The 23,250-nt window shown below is 32.3% G+C and overlaps 4 protein-coding genes and 1 pseudogene across 13 annotated transcripts in view; 3 read left to right on the top strand and 2 right to left on the bottom strand.

The window, feature by feature from the left end:
• LOC145938828 (uncharacterized) overlaps positions 1-3,666 on the top strand; it is a 60,868-nt gene extending 57,202 nt beyond the window's left edge. For both annotated transcript variants that reach the window (XM_083042624.1, XM_083042623.1), the window contains exon 6: positions 230-3,666. In XM_083042624.1, the coding sequence (XP_082898750.1) occupies positions 230-549 (320 nt within the window). In that variant the 3' untranslated portion in view covers positions 550-3,666. The remainder of the gene's footprint in view (positions 1-229) is intronic.
• Positions 3,667-4,140: 474 nt separating this feature from the next.
• On the top strand, positions 4,141-8,214 carry Hr83 (nuclear hormone receptor 83). 2 transcript variants are annotated; one of them, XM_083042625.1, is made up of 6 exons: positions 4,141-4,331; positions 4,527-4,667; positions 5,152-5,247; positions 6,650-6,913; positions 7,134-7,442; positions 7,836-8,214. In XM_083042625.1, the coding sequence occupies exons 1-6, from the start codon at positions 4,328-4,330 to the stop codon at positions 8,066-8,068; spliced, it is 1,047 nt and encodes a 348-aa protein (XP_082898751.1). In that variant the 5' UTR covers positions 4,141-4,327; the 3' UTR covers positions 8,069-8,214. The 2 variants fall into 2 exon arrangements, with proteins under 2 accessions (XP_082898751.1, XP_082898752.1); XM_083042626.1 differs by lacking the exon at positions 4,527-4,667.
• Positions 8,215-8,563: 349 nt separating this feature from the next.
• On the top strand, positions 8,564-13,696 carry LOC145938185 (C-type mannose receptor 2-like; annotated as a pseudogene). Its single transcript, XR_014425687.1, has 10 exons — positions 8,564-8,615; positions 9,060-9,248; positions 9,463-9,711; positions 10,058-10,251; positions 10,578-10,805; positions 11,382-11,582; positions 13,048-13,071; positions 13,158-13,291; positions 13,397-13,474; positions 13,558-13,696. The product of XR_014425687.1 is annotated as a C-type mannose receptor 2-like (transcript).
• Positions 13,697-14,128: 432 nt separating this feature from the next.
• On the bottom strand, positions 14,129-19,792 carry Conu (Rho GTPase-activating protein conundrum). 4 transcript variants are annotated; one of them, XM_083042619.1, is made up of 10 exons: positions 18,991-19,792; positions 17,697-17,933; positions 17,283-17,524; positions 17,023-17,153; positions 16,753-16,940; positions 16,507-16,666; positions 16,081-16,421; positions 15,838-16,004; positions 15,516-15,693; positions 14,129-15,419 (listed from the first exon to the last, which is right to left on the bottom strand). In XM_083042619.1, the coding sequence occupies exons 1-10, from the start codon at positions 19,016-19,018 to the stop codon at positions 15,043-15,045; spliced, it is 2,049 nt and encodes a 682-aa protein (XP_082898745.1). In that variant the 5' UTR covers positions 19,019-19,792; the 3' UTR covers positions 14,129-15,042. The 4 variants fall into 4 exon arrangements, with proteins under 4 accessions (XP_082898745.1, XP_082898747.1, XP_082898746.1 ...); XM_083042621.1 differs by lacking the exon at positions 18,991-19,792 and adding an exon at positions 18,911-18,929; XM_083042620.1 differs by lacking the exon at positions 18,991-19,792 and adding an exon at positions 18,643-18,858.
• Positions 19,793-20,028: 236 nt separating this feature from the next.
• Positions 20,029-23,097, bottom strand: Tap42 (immunoglobulin binding protein Tap42). 4 transcript variants are annotated; one of them, XM_083042368.1, is made up of 5 exons: positions 22,657-23,097; positions 22,133-22,477; positions 21,572-21,975; positions 21,233-21,482; positions 20,032-21,108 (listed from the first exon to the last, which is right to left on the bottom strand). In XM_083042368.1, exons 1-4 carry the CDS (start codon positions 22,813-22,815, stop codon positions 21,275-21,277), a joined length of 1,116 nt encoding a protein of 371 aa, XP_082898494.1. In that variant the 5' UTR covers positions 22,816-23,097; the 3' UTR covers positions 20,032-21,108; positions 21,233-21,274. The 4 variants fall into 4 exon arrangements, with proteins under 4 accessions (XP_082898496.1, XP_082898493.1, XP_082898494.1 ...); XM_083042369.1 differs by having other exon boundaries at positions 20,032-21,105; XM_083042370.1 differs by having other exon boundaries at positions 20,029-21,482; positions 22,133-22,473; positions 22,657-22,798.
• Positions 23,098-23,250: the final 153 nt, after the last annotated feature.

Genomic DNA, 23,250 nt, shown 5'->3' with positions numbered 1-23,250 from the left:
TTTTATAACAAGTAATTTATTTTATTGACAAATAATAATTTTAATTTAATATTGGAAGGCAAATTTCTCTGAAAATAAAAGATGAATTACATAACTAAAACTATTAATTAAATTAATTATTCTTATATTTATTGGATCTTGTAAATAATATGGTCAATTATTTGATTTCTGATTCGCCTTAACACTTGTCACTATTTATTTACACAACGTTGCGACTATTTCTCTATAGACTTGAAGAGCAATCAGCAACAGCAGCAGCAACATCAGATCGAGGCGTCAAAGTCGTCGGGTTCGTCGACATCGACCGACAGACCCGTTTACCTTGGTCATACCTCTCTTCTCGCCACCGGAAGTGTACCTGCTGTGAAAACGGAACCGCGAAGCTGTGACGGCGTCGTTGGCCAGCCGTATTCGTCTTACTATCAGCATCCGCATCAACTCGCCGCCACGAGCGAGCATCAGCAGCAGAGCTACTACGCCACCCAGGAGACGCCCTATCATCATCAGCATCACGTCACTAGTGCGGCGAAACTACTCGCGTCCTCGTAATTGTTCAACGATCAAAGTCCGCTCGCTAGAATCTTCTCGGCAAATAAATTCGAACGTATTGAGCGACTGAGAAAAGGAGGAGACTTTTCCGCAACACGAACTAGCTAAGTATTCACTGAGAAACTTACATCATGAATTACGAAGTTTGTGGTAGTGAATTTAAAAATTGAAGATTGATCTGACTTGAACTAATCTATTGGAAGAGAGAATGACAAAGTTAACTGGACAAATGGAAGAATTCTTTTACGCAGGACTAGTCAGTCAGTGACGAACGTGCAAGTTGTTTTAAAATTAGAAACATCAGTGATAGAATTTCAAATTTTATGAACGCAGGAATGAAGGATATATCTCTCGAAAAAAAAAATATATATATATAAGTGTAAAAGTATATATGTTATACTTTAACATTTATTTTAAAAGTGACAGTCAATAGTTGTAAAAAAAAGTATGCAATTTGCAACTAGCAGTTGCATGTTTTTTCTTAAAAACAACTGTGTTTTCTTTATATCAATTGATTTTTCTTATTTTTTTATTTTCTAAAAACCCCATTTCGAGATATTGACTGTCACTTTTAAAAGAATGGAGCTGTATATATATATAACTTTTCGAGAGTCATTATATTATTACACAGAAATCTACGCGGACGCTTTGATGTCCGATGAAACGATTCGAGAAGAGATGAAATATCGATGCGCCTCAAAGATTTCGATTTTAAGCGTGTCGTTAACAGACATGATGTCCTAATCAGGAGGAGAATTGGATCTCTAGTCAATGACAGGGATTATAAAAAAATATGCGAGGAGGACGACGCATTTTAAACATCACTCTACACTAATTTAAAAAAAACGTTAATACGAGACGCAGCACATTTCCATATTTAACTACGCGCTTCTAGCGTTCGTTCGCTATATCCGACACACGTGTAAATAGCTGAGTTATAATAAAAATAATATAAAATTAGTGCGGGAGAGTGCTTCCTGATTTGACAAAAAGACGCATATACTTGATAAAAACGACGGATTATCGGCAAATGCTCATATGCAATGCGAATAGAAGATATAAAATGTTTCTGCATTTAAAGAATGAGACATCGTGTGTTTTTCATACATATATAGTTCAGTTTCCTCATTGTCAGTATATCTCGATTTATATTGACGATTACAGATGAAAAAGATGCCCCTTCATTGTTTAAATGTCGAAATAGTATTTTTAACTTATGCCGATTATCCAGCACAGTCTTTTTTTTTCGTTACACGACAAATGCGCGCTGCACGCATTCTATTCAAGAGAATACTTAATTGTAAATAATCTCCATGGTAAACTCTATCGCAATATTACAAATAAATTTTTTTAGGCCTCGGCAACTCTTCACTGCTTTATTTGATACTAAAGTAAATCTAAATCAGGATAAATTGTGCTCTTATCATTTTTGACCAAATTATATCGTTTTATTTAATACACTGTTCAACAAAAAAAAACGAGAATAGTCATTTCTTATAGTTTTTTGGATACTGAACACGAATCTGGTTTCCAAATTGCTCCATCATGTCACAATTTTGAGAAATTTGCAATTAAAATTGCAGAAAAGGGCTATTTTTACCAACTTTGTCATATTATAGTCATAAAATAAAGTATATTGTTAGGACTTTCGACCCTCAAAAGGAATTTTTTATATCAGTTATGGTTAATAAGATATCTATGGTTAAATATGAGATGTATTGCGGAAATTAGCTGTTAACTCGTCATTAACGATTTACCAAGTAACTTTTAAATATGTTTATTTAAACTTGAAGTTTTTTAGGTCGCTGAATCCAATGTCAAAATTATCAAATTCACAATGGAGAATTTAATATGTTAAAAAATGTTAAGATTGCAACCTAAACATTTTTTAAGTTTTGACATCCGTCATATTGAGTCCATCATTTGGACTCAATATGCGGATAATAAGCGATTTAAAAAAACCTTAAGTTTAAACATACTTAAGAGCTACTTGATAAATCGTTAATGAGTCACACAGTTAACTTCCGCAGTACATCTCATTTAACCATGGATATCTTATTAATCATAACCGACACCGAAAATTCCTTTTAAATGTTGAAAGTCCTAACAATATACTTTATTTTGGTTGCAAGAAAACTTTTCCAGCACGTCACATATTGTAACTATAATATGACAAAGTTCGTGAAAATTTTTTGCAATTTTAATTGCAAATTTCTCAAAATTGTGATAGAGCAATTTGGAAACTATCAGATTCGTGTTTAGCGTTCAAAAAACTATAAGAAACGACTAATCTCGTTCCCGTGTTAAAAAAAAAGACATTTTTTGTTGAAAACAGTGTTATTTTTTTCTCAATATCCAAAAAATATATTATTTATCTCAACTATCGCATGATAAATATTATAAATTTATAAAGTTATAAGAAATAAGCAAAACACAGGCGAAATTGATTTTTCGAGGCACAATAATGTTATGAGACTCGTAATGATAATCCTTGCACAAATACAAATAACGATTCACTTTGAAGGATAAAAAAAAAAAAGAAGAAGCCTGATGAGCCATTCTTATAATTTATTGACTCGTAGCCCGAAGGGCTGCCAACGATTTCCTCAAGCATACGTTTAGTTAATCAAAAGAACGCGAATTTTTGTGTATAGTTCCTCTATAACTTACTTTTGCGATGCGCAATAAATAATTTTATCCTACTTAAGACGAGGGAAGCTGCGTTTTCTTCCAAGCTAGAGCAAGAGAAAATCTATTCGAAATAAACTCGCGAAAAGTTAATGAAAAGTCATAAATCAATCACACATTGTTATAATAATTATTTCTATAGTTATAATTAAAATTCCCGCAAATCTCGTCCATTCCCTGCCCTTTATATGGACAAGTAAATTATTGAAGCAATATGACAGAGTGCTATAATTATATAATACGCAATTGACGGTGATATTTCCTTCGAAGGACAAACGAGGACACTCAATTATTTGTATGTATCCGAAAGTTAGAAGCATAATTTTAAACTACTTTGTACAATAACGCTCGTAATATTATTTGTAAAATCCGATGCGTTTCTGACATATCTTTTTAATTGTATTGCTGGTAAATAAAAGAAAATATAAAATTATACTTCCTTGTTGATTAAAATTCGAATCATAATATTGCCGGAGAAATGGAAGATTGGATTGTGAATTTTTTATTTAGTATATTTTTATATATCCTCAGGACCAAACGCGAAAATATTGTAAACCGAGAAAAAAAAATTTTATTTTTCAATAAAAATTACGTGTAATCTGTTACGGAGAGATTCAGACTGTCGCGACGCTTTTTTTTCTTCCAAATAAATTCCGGATAATTATAAAGCAAATCCCTTCTTTTTTCCATCGTATGTGACGTCGATGGACTGAACAAAGTCGTCTCTCTCTTTCCTCGCGTCTATCTTGGAATAATAATTTCACGATCGAACAATAATCGGTTACGCTCGACCAGTCTACCGCAAATATTATCTCTCCGCGTTCTGACGTTCGAAGTGACACATCGGACAAATTCAACTCACCCTCGGTTCTGCTTCCACCACCATCGCGGCGAGTTAAACCTCCCTCGGACAAGGGATGCGTCTTCCACACGTCGGTCCCACAAGAGTTTGTCCTCGCTCGCGAACCCGATCGGCCACGATCGCTTAGATCAGCTTAGTACGCGATTAAATTCGTCACCTTCCGTCGAAATCAGACCAGATTTTTGCGATTCCGGCATCCTCGAACCTGCAGCAGTAAAATATAACGAAATGGGTAAATATCTTTTTTCATGCTTCAATCATATCAACATTTTGTTTTTTTGATAGCATAGGTACGCGAGTTTTTTTAAGAGTTTTTATACACACAATGAAAGGAAAAATCGTAAACATTTGTGTGCACAATTTGCGAAATAAAATCTCGGTACTTCTGACATTTTTTTCTGACGAACAATAATATTTTTCGTGAAAGGACGAACTCTGCCCACGCCGGTGTCCTGTAAAGTGTGCGGTGATCGATCATATGGTAAACATTACGGTGTTTATTGCTGCGACGGTTGCTCGTGTTTCTTCAAGAGATCTGTGCGCCGCGGCGCTTTGTTCACCTGTACAAGTCTGTATATTTTTAACAAAAATAATTTAAAATAATGCAGGGTGTCCCAATACTCTCATTTATAGTATCAAAAGAATAATATTATAGGATGTAACAAAAACGTGGACCGCTACTTCAGGAATGTATCCTACTCATTGAAATGAGCAAAAAATTCATATAAACTTATATCCAAAAATGATTTTTTAATTGGCCCCTTCGTCCTGCCAAAACGCTTGACAAATGTTACTTATATAATTTTTTAAAACAAACCATTTTACTTGAGAATGAATTATTTTGAGATATGAGAATTATTTTCTCGTTATTTTATCGTTTTATATTGTTGGAAATAAAATAATACGCTTTGTAATTATTTTAAGGTTTAACTCAAACACGGCTGTAACAAATTTTTGGGCCCACAATTTTGTTATATCCTTTGGTGGAGATACTCGGATATATCCTGTACAGAAATCATAATCATATCATAATTGAGTCTCTAATTATTTAGATAGCGATGGCTCTTGCACCGTCGACAAAGCCAGACGAAATTGGTGTCCGCATTGCCGCCTAAAAAAATGCTTCTCCGTTGGCATGAATACAGCAGGTAAGAAAAAAAAACATAATTAAAGAACACTGTGATGCACACTTAGTTAAAAAAAATCAAGTTTTTCCGTTTTAAAATTGGCATGCAACAATAATAATCATTATACATTACATAGTATATTTTATATTCATTTAAAGATCAATACATATCACTATTCGTCTGCAAAATAAAACTTTTAATTAAAACATTTTTTTCTATATATTCCTAAAAAAATTTATAATTGTTACTAATAAAATATATTAATTATAAAATAATAAAATTATATTTATAATTTTATTATTTTATAATTGTCACTTATGCACATTTATTTTCGACCGATCTTTATATCGTTTTTTTTTTTCGTGCCAAATAAGATTAAATCGATATGAGATGTCCTGTGTACATACAAAATCTCAAACGGAACATAAAATCACCGGAGACAAGTAGGCACAGTATAAGGTCGAGCAGGTGCTAACGAACTCAACGAGATGCAAACAATGGCGCATGCTAGACACGTGCCTTCACCCTTAACCGGAAAAGTTAATTGACAGCGGGCTTGCAACCAAGACAATCGATGTCAATCTAATGCTTCTTTCGTGTATATTCTGTGAATTATTTTATGTATATATTTTGTACAATTTACGTTTGAAATAAATGAAAAAATATTTCTTTTAAAAAAAACATTTAATAATTTTAAGGAAAAGATTAAATCAGTTTTAAATAAATGAAATACAAGCTTTGTACGATAGTTATCCTTTTTCAAGTCAACTTTCCGGATAGTCTTATAAATAATATAGTGGGTAGCCATTGCGATAACGTGTCACGTGAAACGACATCGAGTGTCAACTCCGGTGGTCAGCTCTTAAATACACAAAGCCTATACGCTGTGATCGGAGAATTAAAGCAACTCCCCGCTGAAATTGTTCGACTACATTGTTACGCGCGCTTTCGTATTGATTTATAAGTACAAGTAAGACAGTCACGTGATGAAATAAAAGAATAAATAAAACATATTTCACGAATTCTTGTTATTTTATAAAAGATATTTGAGGAATAATTTAATCATATTTAAATCTCGAATTTGTTGTGCATAAAAATATTAATAAATATTCTTTTCTCTACTTATTCAATTATAGATGAAGATAACATGTTGTGATATATTTTTCGATAATATAATTGCACGAGTGTAATCTACGAGCAATGATCTAATAAAAATAAAAATACCAATTGTAAATAATAAAATGCAACTTGTAAAAAAGTTTCAGTACTTTCATAAAATACTGACAAATATTTAATATCCATTTATCCAAAAAATTGTATCTTTACAAGAACAATTTCAAAAGCAATTATAAAAATTGTTGTCAAAAAACACTTTACGAAAAATAATGTTGAAGTTTTAATTAAAGCATATATTTTTTCACAGCTGTGCAGGAAGAACGAGGACCACGTGTTCGAAGTAACACGCTATCAAATCCGCATAATTCTAGTTTCACTTGGAAGCCTGCAGTCGATTCAGCAACGACTCTTTGTGCGCGCTTTAATAATTCCGAGATATATTTGCCCTTTAAAAATCTCGCACCGAACAACACTTTAATGATGAAGACGTTACACGAGTCTGAAGCTGGGGAGAATACATTCTTACCTGTCATGTCACGTAATATACAGCCAACAAGAATTATATCGCCTGGTAATTTTTTCATTAAATATATAAATTTTTTAATTTGTCACAGATACTCTATGGAATCTTTCAACACTGTTTATTGAAAAAATTATTAATGAAATATAAAAGATATAAATCAAGTTTTCTCTCATCAAAATTGACTCGAGTTTGATAGGTTTGAACAAAAATTCTAATTTTTGATAATGCATGATTTTTTTTCGACAATAATTCAAATAAATTTCATCAGGTACGGCTATACAGTACGAGATATCCGCGCAAATATTCCTGGCGGCCGTGCGAAGTGCACGTCGTCACCGAGACTTCTCGATGCTAAACGTGGACGAGCAAAATAAGATTCTCCGTCATGGATGGTCCGCTCTTTTCGTTTTACGCGCGGCCACGTGGCCGGTCGATTTGATGAACATACGAGGACAAAACGCGACAAGCAACGACGGTGCGACAGCCTGTCTAACCGCGGCGCGGACCGCGATCGCAAAACTACAGCTCGACGACGTCGAGTTGTGCATCCTGGACACATTCGCGCTGTGTCGTCCCGGTAAATAAAGAGCCAGATAAAAAGCGGTGTTATATATGTATATATATGCTGTCCCGAGTTGAAATTTTTCTCCTATATATTTTCTATCTCAATTTTCAATCTGACATCTATCTTGATACTGTACTATCTGATCACTCTCTTTTGAAACTAATTTAATCTACAATTTTGCTAAAAGCCAGTGTTTTGAACTTTATAAGTAGAAAGCTATTTTATTATCTATTTGAGATACAAAAAAGTAGGCTCAATTCTTATTGTATATATCAACGATATATATATCGAAAAAAATATATACATATATCAAAATCCTCTTGGAATTTGTAAAGATGAGAAAATTGAGATTGAAAATGGAGACAAAATTTCAAGTTTTAAAACGTATGTGTGTTAAAATTGCAGAGATTGCCAATACTACTAATGGTTTCCACATAATGTCACAAGCAAGAGATAATGCCGTGGAAGCGTTAATACGACATCTTCGACATCGCGACAATCGAGATCATAAATTGGCCAGAATTCTATTTGTCCTACCTGTTCTTACTGGATGCTGTCCTCGGGAATTGGCCGGGGAATTATTTGCGCCGATTATCGGCGATGCAGATCTCGAAAGGGTCATTGCGTCTGTGCGATAAGTCCTCTGCAACAATAAAATATCTAAAATATGTATTGTAATCATATTCTTCATCAGAGAAAAACAGAGAGATGCAAAAAATTTAATGGACATTAATTTATACGATATGAACTAATAAATGTATCAATCAGAAATCAAAATATATATAAAAATATTATGGCAAAAAAATGCTTCTTTTTAATTGCGTAACAATGATTGAATTCCGATGCGATAGTTAATTCCTTTGGAACGATTTTAAATCGCTATATGAATCATCGCTGCTTTGTAAATTAACGTCAAATACACGCGTTTTCCCGACGTAAAAATTTTACACAATCGTCTTTGGAATGCAAAGGCGAAGGCAAAGTCAGAAATATGCGCGTTGTGCGCATGAAAAAGGAGGACTTAAACTTTCTGCGTGGATCAAAATTCGACTATCGGAGTTGGGTGTGATGGACAAATTGTTTCTCGAATAGATAATAAAAATTCATGACGTAATAATTCGAGAACTTTAATAATGTTCACTTTATTTATCATCGCCGCTGCCGTAGCGATAGCGATAAATGCGAGTGAGTATTGCTGCAAAAATATCAAGATATACAAAAAATATTCAGACATTAAATTTAACATTAGAACATGTGTATATATATATAAATTAATTTCCTGCGATTCAATTATTTTTAATACATATGTAAAATAAATGTACGATAAATTCTAGTCACATCCACGATGGAAATGCAATACAAACAGTATCAGGTATAAGAAACAAGTAAGAAATTAAAGTTTTTAATTTTTCTTTCTTCTCAAATAATATTTCACAAGATAACAATATGATGTTATATTTATAGATGCTAGTTGAAATACTATGACAATATTTGATAAACATTCTATGTATTGCAATAAAACTAAAAAAAACTAATTATTCAACACACACATTCTTAGTTATTTTTAGATATAATATAATCTTGTTAACAACTGTAAACTACCTTTTTAAGCAAATAATTATTTCGAAGGTAAAGGCGAGCTTCAACCGATGGTCGAATATTACGATTTAAACAAAACGCAGTATTTTTTTTTCTTTTAACAAGTGACTTGGGACGAAGCGCAAATGCTCTGTAGCTATTACAATGCAAAACTTGCCATTTTAGATACCATGGAAAAAGCCACAAGAGTTGCCGAGTCGATAGCGGACTCTAGCATAGGTATGATTCCATATTACACACAAAACATCCTATTATTTAAACGGAACTATGTCAAAAAAACCCTCGCACTAATTCTATACAAAATTGGATCTCGGTAAAATCAGCTGATTTTACTGGGATACAATTTTATATTTAGTGCAACATTTTGTCTTGTCAAAAAAAAAAATATATATATATCGTCTCTATTAAATTATGCGCGATTATTCAAAACCAGAAATCGAGAAAGATTTGTGGCTCGGTGGACGACGTCTGGGCAAGACATGATCCTGGATATACGATCGCGTTTTGGATCACGGAAAAACAGTGAGATACTGTACAATCAAATGTAGATGATTATCCGTCTTGGACCAGAAAACTATCGCGACCGATGAAGACTGTCTGGCGATAGATCATCGCGCACATTCTCATCCTAATTTCATCGACTTGGACTATCGTCTACAACAACCATTTATCTGCGAAAAGAGTAACACAAGTTCTTCTTCTCCTATTTTATCTCAAAAATGTATCCTCCGTTTCGGAAAATAACGTAATTCGGAAAATATTTCACAATATAAAAGATAAAATTATATTTAATTTTATTATGGTTATATTTTAAAATTCTATTACAATTTTATTTATTGCTATAAATCTATATTATATATATTTTGCTATAATTAGATATTTATAGCAATAAATAATATCTAAAATTATTTCGGATTTTTTTCACTGTTCTGCGATTGGAGGGCTCTTATTAACTTTTTCATCTTTTATATTGACATTGTCAAAGCCTTATTGTTTTTCGATTAAAATCTTTCGATCTCTGTCGACAGGAGCCGAAGAGAAAGTCGGGAAACCCATACCTTCCAAGTGGGTGCAGATACAACAACACACCTATACTTTCTATCAATTTACCTGGGAAGAGGCCGCGATATATTGCCGTTTATTAGGTGCCAGATTAGCGGTCCTAAACAATTCTGATGTCATTGAAATTCTCGCTAATACTAAATGACAAAGGGACGACCAGGTAAAAAGATTTAATATTAATATTTATATATATTTTAATTATATTCTAATGTTAAATTTACTGTCTGAATATTTTTTTTTATATTTTGATATAATTTTACACATTCGCAATCTCTTTCTTGTATATTTCTTAAGATGTAAAATGTTTTTAGAGTCATAGAGTAGATAGCAAAATAAAAATCGCGTAAATTGTGCGATTTAAATATATTTTCGCGAATTGAGGTTTTATGGTCAGCATTTTTTGACTTGTAAAATATATAAGCGCAATTCTATACCTATATATTAAAAAAATTAATGATCAATTAAAATCTCATTTTTTTTCGAAAGACTTTGAGACTGTCTGGATCAGAGCGCATTATATCTATGGGCAATGGACATGGATGTCCACAGATACGAGCTTGGAATCCGCGATGGACGAGAACGGATATCCGCCGTGGCAATCCGGAAGATCCGAAAAGAACGACGGATGCCTGCTCTTTGATCGACACATGGACAATAAACCGAGTTTCGTCGAGACGCGATGCGATCGCAAGCGCGACTTCATATGTGAAAAATGTACATTTATATACTACGTAGGGTGTAACAAAAATATAGGGTGTGTATTCTACTCATCAAAATGAGCAAAAATTCCATATAAAAACGTATGTCCAAAAATGCGTCGTTTTTACATTACAGTCAGTGTTTGGGTTGAAACTTAAGATAATTATAAAAATAACATTATTTTATTTTCGATAATACAAAACGGGGTAGAAAATAATTCTCATGTCTCAAAATAATTTATTCTTGAGCAAAATGGGCAAAGTTGTTTTCCAAAAATTTTCTATAAGCAACACTTGTCAAGCGTCTTGGCAGGACGAATGGGCCGATTAAAAATCATTTTTGGACATCAGTTTGTATAAACTTTTTTGCTCATTTCGACGAATAGAATACGCTCCTGAAATAACGACCCACATATTTCTTAAACCTTGTATAACAAACGGCGTTTATACCGTTTATCGCGACGATAAGCCAAACACGTATAATAAGTCGTTGAAGGCAAGTCACGTTTATTCGTGAAAATTTTCCGTAGCAGATAATCGTGTCTTTTAAAAAAAATAGCGTATTCCTGTGTCTCTTTGACATTTAATTTAGATCCGAAAGACGAAACTAGTGATTGGCTGAACAAACCGATTAAATTCACGTACGACGACAGCATCTACGTTATTTATCCGACTGAGAAGACCTGGCAGGAGAGCAACGCGTTTTGTAACAAACGGGATAGCGTGCTTGCTCATATAAATGACATAAACATCACTAATTTGATCGTCGAAGCGATGGGCGATCATCCTAAAGGTATACTATTGACATAATTATATATATAATTCGACTTAAAAAATTATATTCAAAATTATTATATTATATTAAATACAATAATAATTTTAATGCGCCAACATGGAATGGAACATCGTGAAAAATTGGCTCAAAGTTCTGTTTTGTCTCGGTAATTTTCGAGCAATTTTTAGAATTAAAAAATAAAAAATTAATTAAACAAAATTAATTTAATTAATATTTTATTTTTTTAATTCTAAAAATTGCTCAAAAATTAGACAAAGCGAAACCTCGAGCCAGTTTTTCACGGTGTTCCATCCATGTTGTGTGTGGCGCATTAAAATTATTATTATATTTAATATAATAATTTTAACAGTATAATTAAAAAATAATTAAATTAAATTGTCTAAAAAATTAATTAATTTTAATAATTTAACAATTAACAAATTATTCAACAAATTGTAAGATTGAAAATATCTTGCAATTTCGAGAGATTATACGAAACGTATGGTAAGATCGTTGGTTTATAATCTACAAAGCAGCGCCGATTATTATTTCATTCTAGATCATGCGAATGAAAGAATGCAATCATTATCATTGCGTTTTACAGAACAAATTCTAAATATCTCTTTCCGTAAATATCAGTATATTATATTATAATATTATTTTAATATTATTATATTAATATATAAATTATATATTAATGTAATAATATTATATTAATATTATATTATAATTATATTTATCAATACATGTTGTATCAGTTATTATATCGTATAAATAAAAAAACGATATTTTTCTTATAAATCATGAGTTATCTAACATGTGCATCATCGTTTTAATCATATTTTAGAATTAATTATGATCTCAAAATGAGAATGAACTGTGCGAATCTGCCAGTTTAATTGCCGTTCAATCAAACTGACACTTGCACATTATACACAATTAATACCATCGCAAATAAATTTAATGCGGTGGGCGACCGTCGCCAAATGGATTCTAGTATTTTGCATAAGCAATTGTCGGTGCATAAAAGAAGAAGAATCGTGATATTGATAGATTGATTTAACTAATATAATAATGTTTACTTGTTTTTTTTATTTATTTATATTTACCTCGACAGTCATTATCATAGATGTGAAGCACATATCCCGCTATTTAGAAATTCTTGTTCGCATGAAGACCACTGGCAATCGTATCGTTGCGATCGGATTCTTTTTAGAAGACGACTGGGAGCTTTTACTCACTCTGGCCTCCATCGGCTTCGATCGTCGTAAAAATCTTTACCTATTCAATATGACGGAATTTGATATGATCATTAATGAACTTCGTAGTGAGTGAGATTGGGGAGGGGGGGGGGGGGACATACTTTCGCTTTTAAATTAATTTAACACGTTACACATTAAAATTATTCACAACAATGTTATACACGAAACTTTAATCGACAGTTTCTTATTCGGATAGAAATAATTATTTATCTTTTTCGCAGGTTTCAAGACGAAGACACTAAAATGTAAGAAAATTTATAATATTAAACATTAATGGAATAATAAATTTCAGAACAATTTGTTTTCTAGTGTTGATATCTTGCAATTTTAGGTCCAACGAGAGAAACTGATCTTATCAATGTGCCTTCTGAAAAGAATACAAACAATAGCACTACAATACACACAACAGAATATTGCCTCAAACGGATTGATAATAATCAGAATATAAATTCACAAAAACAACAGGTGTCAATATATATACACATGAGAAAGAACTTCATACGCATTTTTTAAAAATAATAATTATATTGACATAGTTATGACTGCTAATTTTCTCTAAATTATATGCAGGATTCATCTGAAAATGAAGATTCAAAGGATCAAGGTTTAAAATCGAAAAAAAATAGTCGAAGGATAATGATAATAAATGTAGATTCTCTTTTGCTCACTCCATCCTAGATTATATAGATCTGAAATATAATTTCATACATTTCAACATTTTTATTTTGCAGATTCGACCAATACACTCCATACCACCACTGCAAGGGATAAAGCTTTTGAAAACTCTTAAGACATATGTAATAGTTCTTCAAAAATGCATTCCTTAATAATATACAAATATATGTATATCTTCACCATACTATTTTGTCCATATTCCACTCACTCAGACGCACATTGGAAACCAGAGCTTTTGTTTTCTTTGGCACTTTATTAACGCAAATATATAACAACTTACGAAATGGTATATACAAAGTCTTATGATAGTATGGCATATCGAATGGTAAATATAATTATTCCTGTGAAAATGATATGTCACAATATTAGACACATCATTAGAAATCTTACATAAGCGTCGCCTTATAATATACTGGATTTCCGTCTTTCCCAATTGGGTATAAGATTTATAGGCACATATGTTATTGACATCATTGAGTAAGACACAGTGGTATAAAATTAGAATAATAAATACCATTCTATATTTTTTATGAAAATATAATAAATGAATTTAATAATGATAAATTGAGACATTACCTGATAGTTGATTTTGTTATATCTTTGCATAGACTTGAAACTTCATAGAATTAAAGAGATACCGTTTGAATGAAAAACTAACAATCGACAAAATTATAATCATTCTAATGAGGTTCCATAGATTATAATTAACAATATAACAAATTTAAAAACTTGATACAAGCTGTAATATAATAGAATCTGAGAAATTGCAATTTCGTGTATTATATTAATATACTAATTGTATATTAATATATTAATATACTTATATTAATATATTAATATACAAAAATATACATAATATAACTGAATAATTATTGCATATCTTACCTGTATTACCAATTGTATAAATAAATATTATTAATAGAAAAATTTAGATAATTATATAGCACTCAAGAACATAGCCATATCCGAGTTGATATTTTATATAGTAATCATTAAATAATTTGTCGTAATATAAAATCTTGCCAAAAATAAAATTTCTCAGCTTGCATTGTATAGAAATTTGTTCCTATATAAATTATATGTAATTTTTAATTTATCAAACAAGGAATGAAAAAAATCTCTTATTAAATTATTGCACCTCGAAACACATAGATTTGCACATACACGTGTACAAATTCTAATAAACGTTTGTAATATATGATAGTAATTGTTATCCAAAGATGAAATGAAATATGATATCATATACTTGACTAACAAAAGAGCATTATAAAAAGATCACTAAAAAGTAACATTAATTAACCTAAATATCTTATAATTAATAAAGTAAAGACAAAATGCTGCAGATCTCATAATATGCAGACAGGCGCCATCATTATATAGAATATTAAGTGCGCAACGCGCTATATCAATGCCTTGAAGAATCACTTTAAGTAATTCTTATGAAATTCGATTTGTTAATATATTATATAACTTATTATAAAAGTACAACAAAATTTGAAGTTATGCATATGCGATAATAATTTTAAGGTATTTGAGCCTAATCAGTAGTATTTCTTTTTGTACTTACGATATCTCTCCACCTCGGATTGTCTCCGTAATTGATTTAAAAGTTCCGTCGGTACATACCACAACTTGTCTACATTATTAAGTAGAGCTTCTGTTACCTGACAACATATGGCAGCCATGTTCACTTGAGCGGTCAGATCGGTACGGTCCCGAGGATGAACGTAGCGGGGTGGAAATAGCGATGGTGCCACTATCATCGCCACATTGTGTATTGACATTTTGTTCGATGCCTGATTTTCGATGACCAGTTTCAAGAAATTCAACAATGCCTCCAAAGTACACCGATGTTCGACAGGTAGCAATAGCACCAGAAGATTAAGAGAGTACACCAAGTCATTGAGATTCTTCACACCTGTGTATAAAATTGTATAAAAGATGTAAGAAATTTTTTTTTTTTAATCGTTCTATAGTGAGTATGCAAGATATCGTGTAAATAATTTGCACTAACCATGACTTTGATAGAAAGCGTCAATCAGCTCGACAGTGAGAAGGGGTTGCGGCAAGTCGCGTAACAATCTTTTCAAAACGGCTGATAAATCGTGACATGGAGTACACTTAAATAATTTGTCCATCTCTTTCGGCTTACAATAAAAGTCTGTTTCCAGCTCCGTACAAATAATCTCCACCTGAATAATTAATAATAATTAAATAATAATTATTAAGTATTTTAATTATTAATATAAATAATAATTATTAAGCATTTTAATTATTAATATAAATAATAATTATTAAGTATTTTAATTATTATTTTCCATTAAACATTCTCTTACTTTTTGCTTGTGACCTCCGACACGAAGAATACCTTCTTCTTTCACTCCACGTTTTGTCAGTTCGCTAAGAATTTTTTGAAATACTAATGGTATGTTATTCTCTTCGCTTGTTAATTGACTGTCCCTGAGCAGCAGCGTTGATAAAGAAACGCCAAACAAATTTCCAGCTACAAGTATATATAGATATGTAATATAAGACAGTTATGATACAAAAAGGGAATAATCGTTCGATATATTACTCACTTTTTCTCCGTCGTTTATTGGGTTTTCGTCTCGTGAGCGGTATATTATATTTATCGAAAATTGCCGTGAGCTCAAGCCACAATAGAGGTTGCAACCTTGTAAGATCGCGTTGCGATAATAATTCAACATCCTGCCGAGCATAATCGTCATCAGCTACAAGATTATCGGAAGACCATTGAGATTTGGCTTCGTTGGTTCTGCACATTTCCTCGAAACTAAGATGACCGTGCGACGATGTGCGACTTAATGGACGAGCTATTAGGTTCTCATTCGCCGGTCTAGTCAAGCCATATAAACTGCTGTGACTTCGGGTTACTGTTGCGTGACTTCCCGCACTTCGTCTAAGATAATATATTATTGATGACAATTAAAAGAAATGTTTGGAGAATGATTAGATAAGCAATTATTCAATTATCTTAAAATTACCGAAGAGTCGATTCCTTTGGTACGGCCAATTTTCTAATCGACTTAGTATCTATGTGTGCTGCATTTCCTATATCACTAAGATCATCATTATTACGTCTCTGAACTGGTCTACTGATATGTATCGTTCCCAATCTATGGTAGCCGGTCAGTTGAATCCCTTCTGTGTAATACATAATATTTTAGATTTCAAAATAAAACTATTGATTATCTATAAATTATTAAATGCAGATATTAAGGCAGTAATACCAGAATCATTTGCGACATCCCCTCGCGACCAGTTGCCAGTCCTTCGGAAAATCTCTTGTACAGGTATAGGGTTCGGAGCAGATCCTGGTACAGAGTTGAGAACTGTTTGCGGAGCACTTGGTGTTCGACGAACTGTTGCTTTTCCTTCATTTCGATGGAATATGGATACAAAACTCGGAACACTAGCGCTGTAAACAATAAAAAATAAATGATATACTGCAAGCAAAATATAAAGGAGATGTTAATTATGTCAAACATTAATAAACATACTTTTGGTGTGCATCTTCAATCACGTTGACTGTTGGAGGCGAAGGAGGTGATGCACTTTCTGGTGTAGCGCTTGGAATTGAATCCAAGGAATCAGGAGTAGCGCTACGTGATCGTGTACCTGTACTGGATACCTTTAAATAAATATATTCAACAGATAAAATATTTATTTATATGATATTAAATAAAAAATATACATTTAAAAAAATAAAAATGTAATTTATATATTTAACAATTTATTCTTTATCAATTTATTGACGTACCTCTACATCTTTAAAGACATCTCTAATGTCAGGTTTGCGAACGCGTTGGCGCTGATTGAAACGTTGCTTAACCGTATGATTAAGCGATCTCACGCGACGTTTCACAGCTTCTGCCTGAACTCGCGACAGAGGACGTAAGGCTGCTCCTAATTCCTCAGGTTGTACCTCTCTGCCTGCTTTCCACGCTTCTGTTAATTGTCCTAAACCTGCTGCACGTAACCATTCAGCTTCCTCTTCTCCTTCTGTAAGGAAAATATACAGATATTCACAAAATCAACTCTAAATATTCTAAATATAATGATAACATTACAGAATATAACAATTTCTTTCTAAATTATAAAAACTTCTTATCTTTTAAAGTTTTTCAAATTGTTGAATATATAATAACTTAAATATATTATTAATAACACAAACCATCATAACTACGTGGACCGCATTCTTCGTCTAAATAATCATCCAACATTTTTGTCTCCTCTATCATTTTCTGATATTCCTCCCAGTATTCGAGTAGGTGATTATCACCTCCTGTGTAGGTGGCACCATGTCCTCTATCCATGTTTCCGTTTCTCTTGTATTTTTTATGTATATTCAACTCCGAAGTCTCTTTAGAATCATTTAACAACTCTTGACGATGTATTATCACTTTGATATCTAAAAAAATTATATTAATCATATCAAAAGGTTTGCTCTATTTATACCTCATTTCTTTCTTTCTTAGCCCTAATCTTGGATGATTCAGAGAGATAATATTAAGATTAACAAAGGTAAATGATATTATGAATATGAAATTATCTCTATTATGAGTAATACTAAAAGATAGATAAAAAATTATATATATATATATATATGTATATATATTAATCCAATTTTTTTCATATATATGTATGTGTGTATGTATATATTAGTTATTATTAAATCAAACAATAAATTTTTCATAAAACAAACGCTATAATTTTGATAAATCTCTCAAAATTCAATCTTTAAACAATATTCTGCAAGCACACAAAGAAAAATATTTTAAAATAAATATCTCTAACTTCTCATATCTTCATTATTTATTTCCTGTTGATTTAACGAATAATTTTAGCATTATTATATATGTACATAATTTCACTTTTTAGGATAGAGAAGAAAAATATTCGTGACTTTTTACCGTGAAAATTGAAAGTTTTGAAAACAACAGGAATATAAAATAAATAATTTACATCAAAGAAACATTATCGAACATTCACTTTTCGAAAGTTAAAGAGTACAAACAATCATTCACGACAGGAAATTTTTCTCGAATAAGTCGAACGTCGTTTCTCATCACATTCCACAAAACCGAGAACTAAGCAAACTTGAATAAAGTCGCACATACGCACATATATATATATCGTACAGGTGTGAATTTCCACGCTCGTAAACAGCGAACAGTTTCTCTTCGACGTATAATCGAATATACGAGTAAAAAATGCGATAAGTGCGAAGTCGTCAGTAATTTATTCGTAACGCACTGTCTCTCTCTTTCGAACAAGAGGAATACTTTGCACGCGCATGTAAACACGCAGCTACATTCACGCGACACATACACACACACACACACACTTCATATATATATAACATATATGTAATAAAATATACTTTACGCGGCAAAACGTAAAACAACGCCGTTTACGAACGCATCTTTTATCATTGTCGCGAAACATAACCCAATTCGTCGACTTACTGCTGACACTGCTGATGCCTTTTTTCATGAATAGGATTCGTGCGTCGCGAGCGAAATTCCTCGGCAGGGGACCCTCAATGACGTATGCAGGCTCATCGTCATAATTCCGAGATACGGGGAGATTTAAACGGGGAGCGAGTAGGACGGAGAGATCCGATGATACGTGAAGATATGAGAGAGAGAGAGAGAAACGATGATGCTGAACCGTTTCGTCGCGCGAACGACGATAACGCTTTTATAATCCACAATAGCTCCAAGAGAGAGATCCGCCGATCACGCCTGTTCACGCGAGACTCGAGTGCAATTTTTCGAGGCTAGCCGCTTCCGAGAAGTCCTAATAATGTATTCCGCGCGCGACCACGCATCAGCATCACGTCGGTGGGCGGGGGCGGGAATATATACGACGCGATCTTACGTGCGCGCACTCGTTCACGAGACACGCTCACGCGCCTCTAATCCGCTGCATGTTTCCTCTCCAAGCGCGCACGAACCATAGTAACGAGGAAAAAAAAAATGTATACGTTATACGAGCGCGCTGCTCCGACAACCTGCTGCGCGTACGCATACACAATTACGCGCATGCGTATGTGTGTGTGTATGTACGCCATTTTTGCTCGCTTCCGAGTGACACCTGCGCCGCGGCAACTTCAGGGTTTACGCCATCTTCCGTGTCGTTAGCGCAGAGGTGTGAATGAATTTTTCAGTGCCATTCCCGAAATTTCCTTTTTTTCAGCCAATAATAAATCAATGCATTGAAAATTTACAGAATATTAATAATAAAATATTTTTCTGACGAAATAACAATATGTGTACAAAATATTCTACGTGATTTATTATATATACATGAATAATTATTATATAATTATTAATTATATATTTATAATTAACAATTATATACATATAATATATATTATAATTATTAATATATATATTTATATATATATATATATGTGTGTATATAATTAACATAATATATATATTATAAAATTATATATACATATACTTATATATAAAATTAAATGTATCATTTCTCACTTATTTTAACAACTTTATGTATTACGTCTATCGTTATTTCGTCTTACATTGCGTTACATTTTATTTTTATTCCGAGAATCAAATAGAATAAACAATTATGATTTAAAAAAACTCGTAGTGAATATGATAAAAAAGAAACTCTAAAAAAATATGAGACATAATTAATCTGAATATGGATGAGGAAAAATATGCTCGAGGAATGCAATTCGATCAGTCACTCGTTGACGCGAAAATACCAATCCACAACTATAATTACGCAAAAAAAAATGCTAATAATCATATAAAAAAATTACATTCGCTTTTATTGATTTTATCTTTATCGAGCATTCCTTGATCGAGCACCATTATCATTCGCAATATATATATATAGCTTACGGTACTGTCGATCTCACACCGATTCACACGCACACGTTGTAAGCATTAAAACACAGAGAGGGATTTCTTTGCGTGTTTACGTAACGCATACATAGAAAGGCAATAGCCTTGTGCGGTAAGATACTGTGTTTATATCGGGACGGCCATTCACAGATGCTTAACTGCGACCTGCACGCGCGCGCATATATTACAGCAGCTTCATGAATCATTAACGTCGAAATCAAGATGCGAGATTCTCTCGAGGCGAGCGAGTCGCCGCGACGTAATTTTCCGAACACTCGAGGAATCTAGGACGTGGCTGTGGACGGAGAACCTCTCCCTTTGGATTTATGTTGTATTCACATAATAAATTAACGCTTTTTATTCCCGTCTTTCGATGAGTCTGTAGTATATTGTAACATCAAACTGATAAAGAACACTCCTGTTTCTGTTTCACATAAAATCTTACAATTTTATAATTACGATATATATATATATATATATACACGAAGCGGAATATATATATATATGTAGTTCTGCAAATGTATATATTTTTGATATTGTCGAAAATTACTTTAACCGATCCCGCGCGGAGATTATTAAATTCTCGTTCATTTTGTTACAAAAAATGTAGAGATTTGTTCACGTTTATACTAATGAACAAGGTTCACGTATATATGTATGTATATGTTTACGTTATTTGTTTTAAAAATTAACATCCTCCTCCTCCTGAAATAGAACGGATAGACTAGCCGAAGGATCTTAAGATAGACTTGTAACTTCGTATAAATCAAATAAAATGATTTCATACAAGGTTACAGGTATTCGAGGACTATAACGTAAAAAAACATACCAAGATGTAGAACATTATAACAATGTTAAATCTATCCTCAATTTAACTTCTGTTAGCACGATTACCCCATCCGCGACGATGTGTGTCTTTATATTCATCCATTGCACGCGCTTGTTCGAGATGTCCGGGATCATCTTTCTCTTCCGTCTCCTCCTTCAAGATAGCTTCGCTATCTTCATCGCTTGTACCTTTATTCACACTGTCTTGCAGACATTGAGAATTTTTGTTATGCTGCGATGGATCAGGCCAGCTGGAAAAACATCGCATATATTATTTAATTTTTTGTCAAATTCGCAAAGCGATTAAAAAGAATGTTTATTAGACATAATATTTGCTTACTCTCCATCTTTGACCCTCTGTTCGTAAAACTCTTCAACTGTTAAGACTGGTAAACTTGGATAGCCTGCTCCAAAAATTTTCTTCTGCACCTCATCACGCGTAATGATAATAGGTTGTAATTTTGGAGCTGGTTTTCGCTTTTGGGCCATCTGCGATTTGGAAGCCACAGTACGTGTCGATCCCACTTCCGTCATCATGTCTTCCAAAATTTCTTTCTCCATTTCCAAGGAATTCAACTCTTCTACTGTCTGAACCGCATATAATTTTAAAAGAGTAACGAAATATTCTCTCTTGATCTCATCATCTACGTTTGGATTGTCTAAATTTTTCTTCAGAGTATTCAAACGAGAATCCAAATCTTTCCATTGCTTATATATTTGTAATTTTTTATTTCTACGAAGTACCTGAAAATGAACAGAATTATTAGATTACAATTATTATATTTAAATTATAATTGTGAAAATATAATTAAATGTTAAATATAATCAATGATAATTATTATAATTGTATATTATCTGCAATATGATTTGTAACAATGTTATGAAATAATAAGAAACCAACCATATCCTGCAACATGCTAGAAGAATCATTCTTTAATTTATTTTGATTATCTCCTGCTTCTTTCTTTTCATCATTAATCTTTGGTATTTCGACATCTGTTAGACCGTATGCTTTCACCCGCTTTAGAAAGTCCACAAAATATATTTCTGCTACTTTAACAAGGTGCATCCTGTCATCACTGTTACATATTTTGGTGATGAGCTTGCCCAATAGAGCCGGTAATAAAAAATACTTGACATTCTCAGTAGCTACTTCCTCGAAAGTTTCATTGTCACTGAACATATCTACTACAGATACCAGTCTTGTTGCATCCTCAAACATACGCATTGTCTGCCTTATGTCTGACTATGACAAACAGAAAAAAAAAGAAACAAAAAGTTATTATAGTTTTTATTGCGATAAAAACATTCGCATGGAGTTTGACTTAATTAAAATATATATATATATATATATATATATATGTATACATAGGTATATTGTTTAGACCGATTAATTTATTGCAAGAAGTTTTAAAATCATCATACCTGTACTTTTAGACTATTTGTTGGCTCCTCGGCATTATCAATACTATTAAACAGCTCGAAAGCATTGTCAAATAATTGCGATAATGTTGTGGGATCTTTTTCATCCTTTTCAAGGCTCAAGCTAGCCCTGAAATCTTTGAACAACATTTCTTCTGCCATTATTATCGTTGTATTATCTTTCAACGTATATTTGTATAATATCGTTAGTGTTTTGCGTCGTTAAATCACCGCACTTCTCACAGCGTTAAGGTTAGAATGAAGTGAAGTTAAATTTAACGTTGGTCAACTAAACCACAGATGTCAAAAACTCAATTTTCGAATGAAAAGTTTATTTTGTAATTCTTTTTTTCTGTTTTACTTTTTATATTAAAATATTCTCGTATTGTTTATCAAAGCTCGAAAACTTCCAGCTCTTGTTTTAAATTAGCAGTTTACTTTCAATTCGTTTTTTTCGTCTTTTAAAATGGCGCGAAATTTGAATCGCTATTTCAGTTTCATATATAAGAAAATATAAATATTTATAAATATAATATATATATATATATATATACACATTATATATAATCTATATATATAATTTTATATATATATACA

The sequence above is a fragment of the Prenolepis imparis genome, unplaced genomic scaffold, assembly GCF_030444845.1.
Source record: "Prenolepis imparis isolate NDT839.2.m4 unplaced genomic scaffold, iyPreImpa1.0 SCAF_7, whole genome shotgun sequence".
In the NCBI taxonomy this organism is placed as follows: Eukaryota; Metazoa; Arthropoda; class Insecta; order Hymenoptera; family Formicidae; genus Prenolepis; species Prenolepis imparis.
This window is presented reverse-complemented; position numbering and strand designations above follow the sequence as displayed.

What these genes read in the sequence shown, in the direction of transcription:
- Hr83 (XM_083042625.1), top strand. An exon ending in CGTTGGCATGAATACAGCAG is followed by an intron (nt 5,248 to 6,649) that starts GTAAGAAAAAAA and finishes ATTTTTTCACAG; the next exon opens with CTGTGCAGGAAGAACGAGGA. An exon ending in ATTCGCGCTGTGTCGTCCCG is followed by an intron (nt 7,443 to 7,835) that starts GTAAATAAAGAG and finishes TTAAAATTGCAG; the next exon opens with AGATTGCCAATACTACTAAT.
- Tap42 (XM_083042367.1), bottom strand. Translation starts at nt 22,815, where the DNA reads ATGGCAGAAGAAATGTTGTTCAAAGATTTCAGGGCTAGCTTGAGCCTT. An exon ending in CAAATAGTCTAAAAGTACAG is followed by an intron (nt 22,478 to 22,656) that starts GTATGATGATTT and finishes TGTTTGTCATAG; the next exon opens with TCAGACATAAGGCAGACAAT. An exon ending in CAGAGGGTCAAAGATGGAGA is followed by an intron (nt 21,483 to 21,571) that starts GTAAGCAAATAT and finishes ATGTTTTTCCAG; the next exon opens with CTGGCCTGATCCATCGCAGC.
- Conu (XM_083042619.1), bottom strand. Translation starts at nt 19,018, where the DNA reads ATGAAAAAAGGCATCAGCAGTGTCAGCA. An exon ending in TCGGAGGTCACAAGCAAAAA is followed by an intron (nt 15,694 to 15,837) that starts GTAAGAGAATGT and finishes TTAATTATTCAG; the next exon opens with GTGGAGATTATTTGTACGGA. An exon ending in CGCTTTCTATCAAAGTCATG is followed by an intron (nt 15,420 to 15,515) that starts GTTAGTGCAAAT and finishes TTTTATACACAG; the next exon opens with GTGTGAAGAATCTCAATGAC.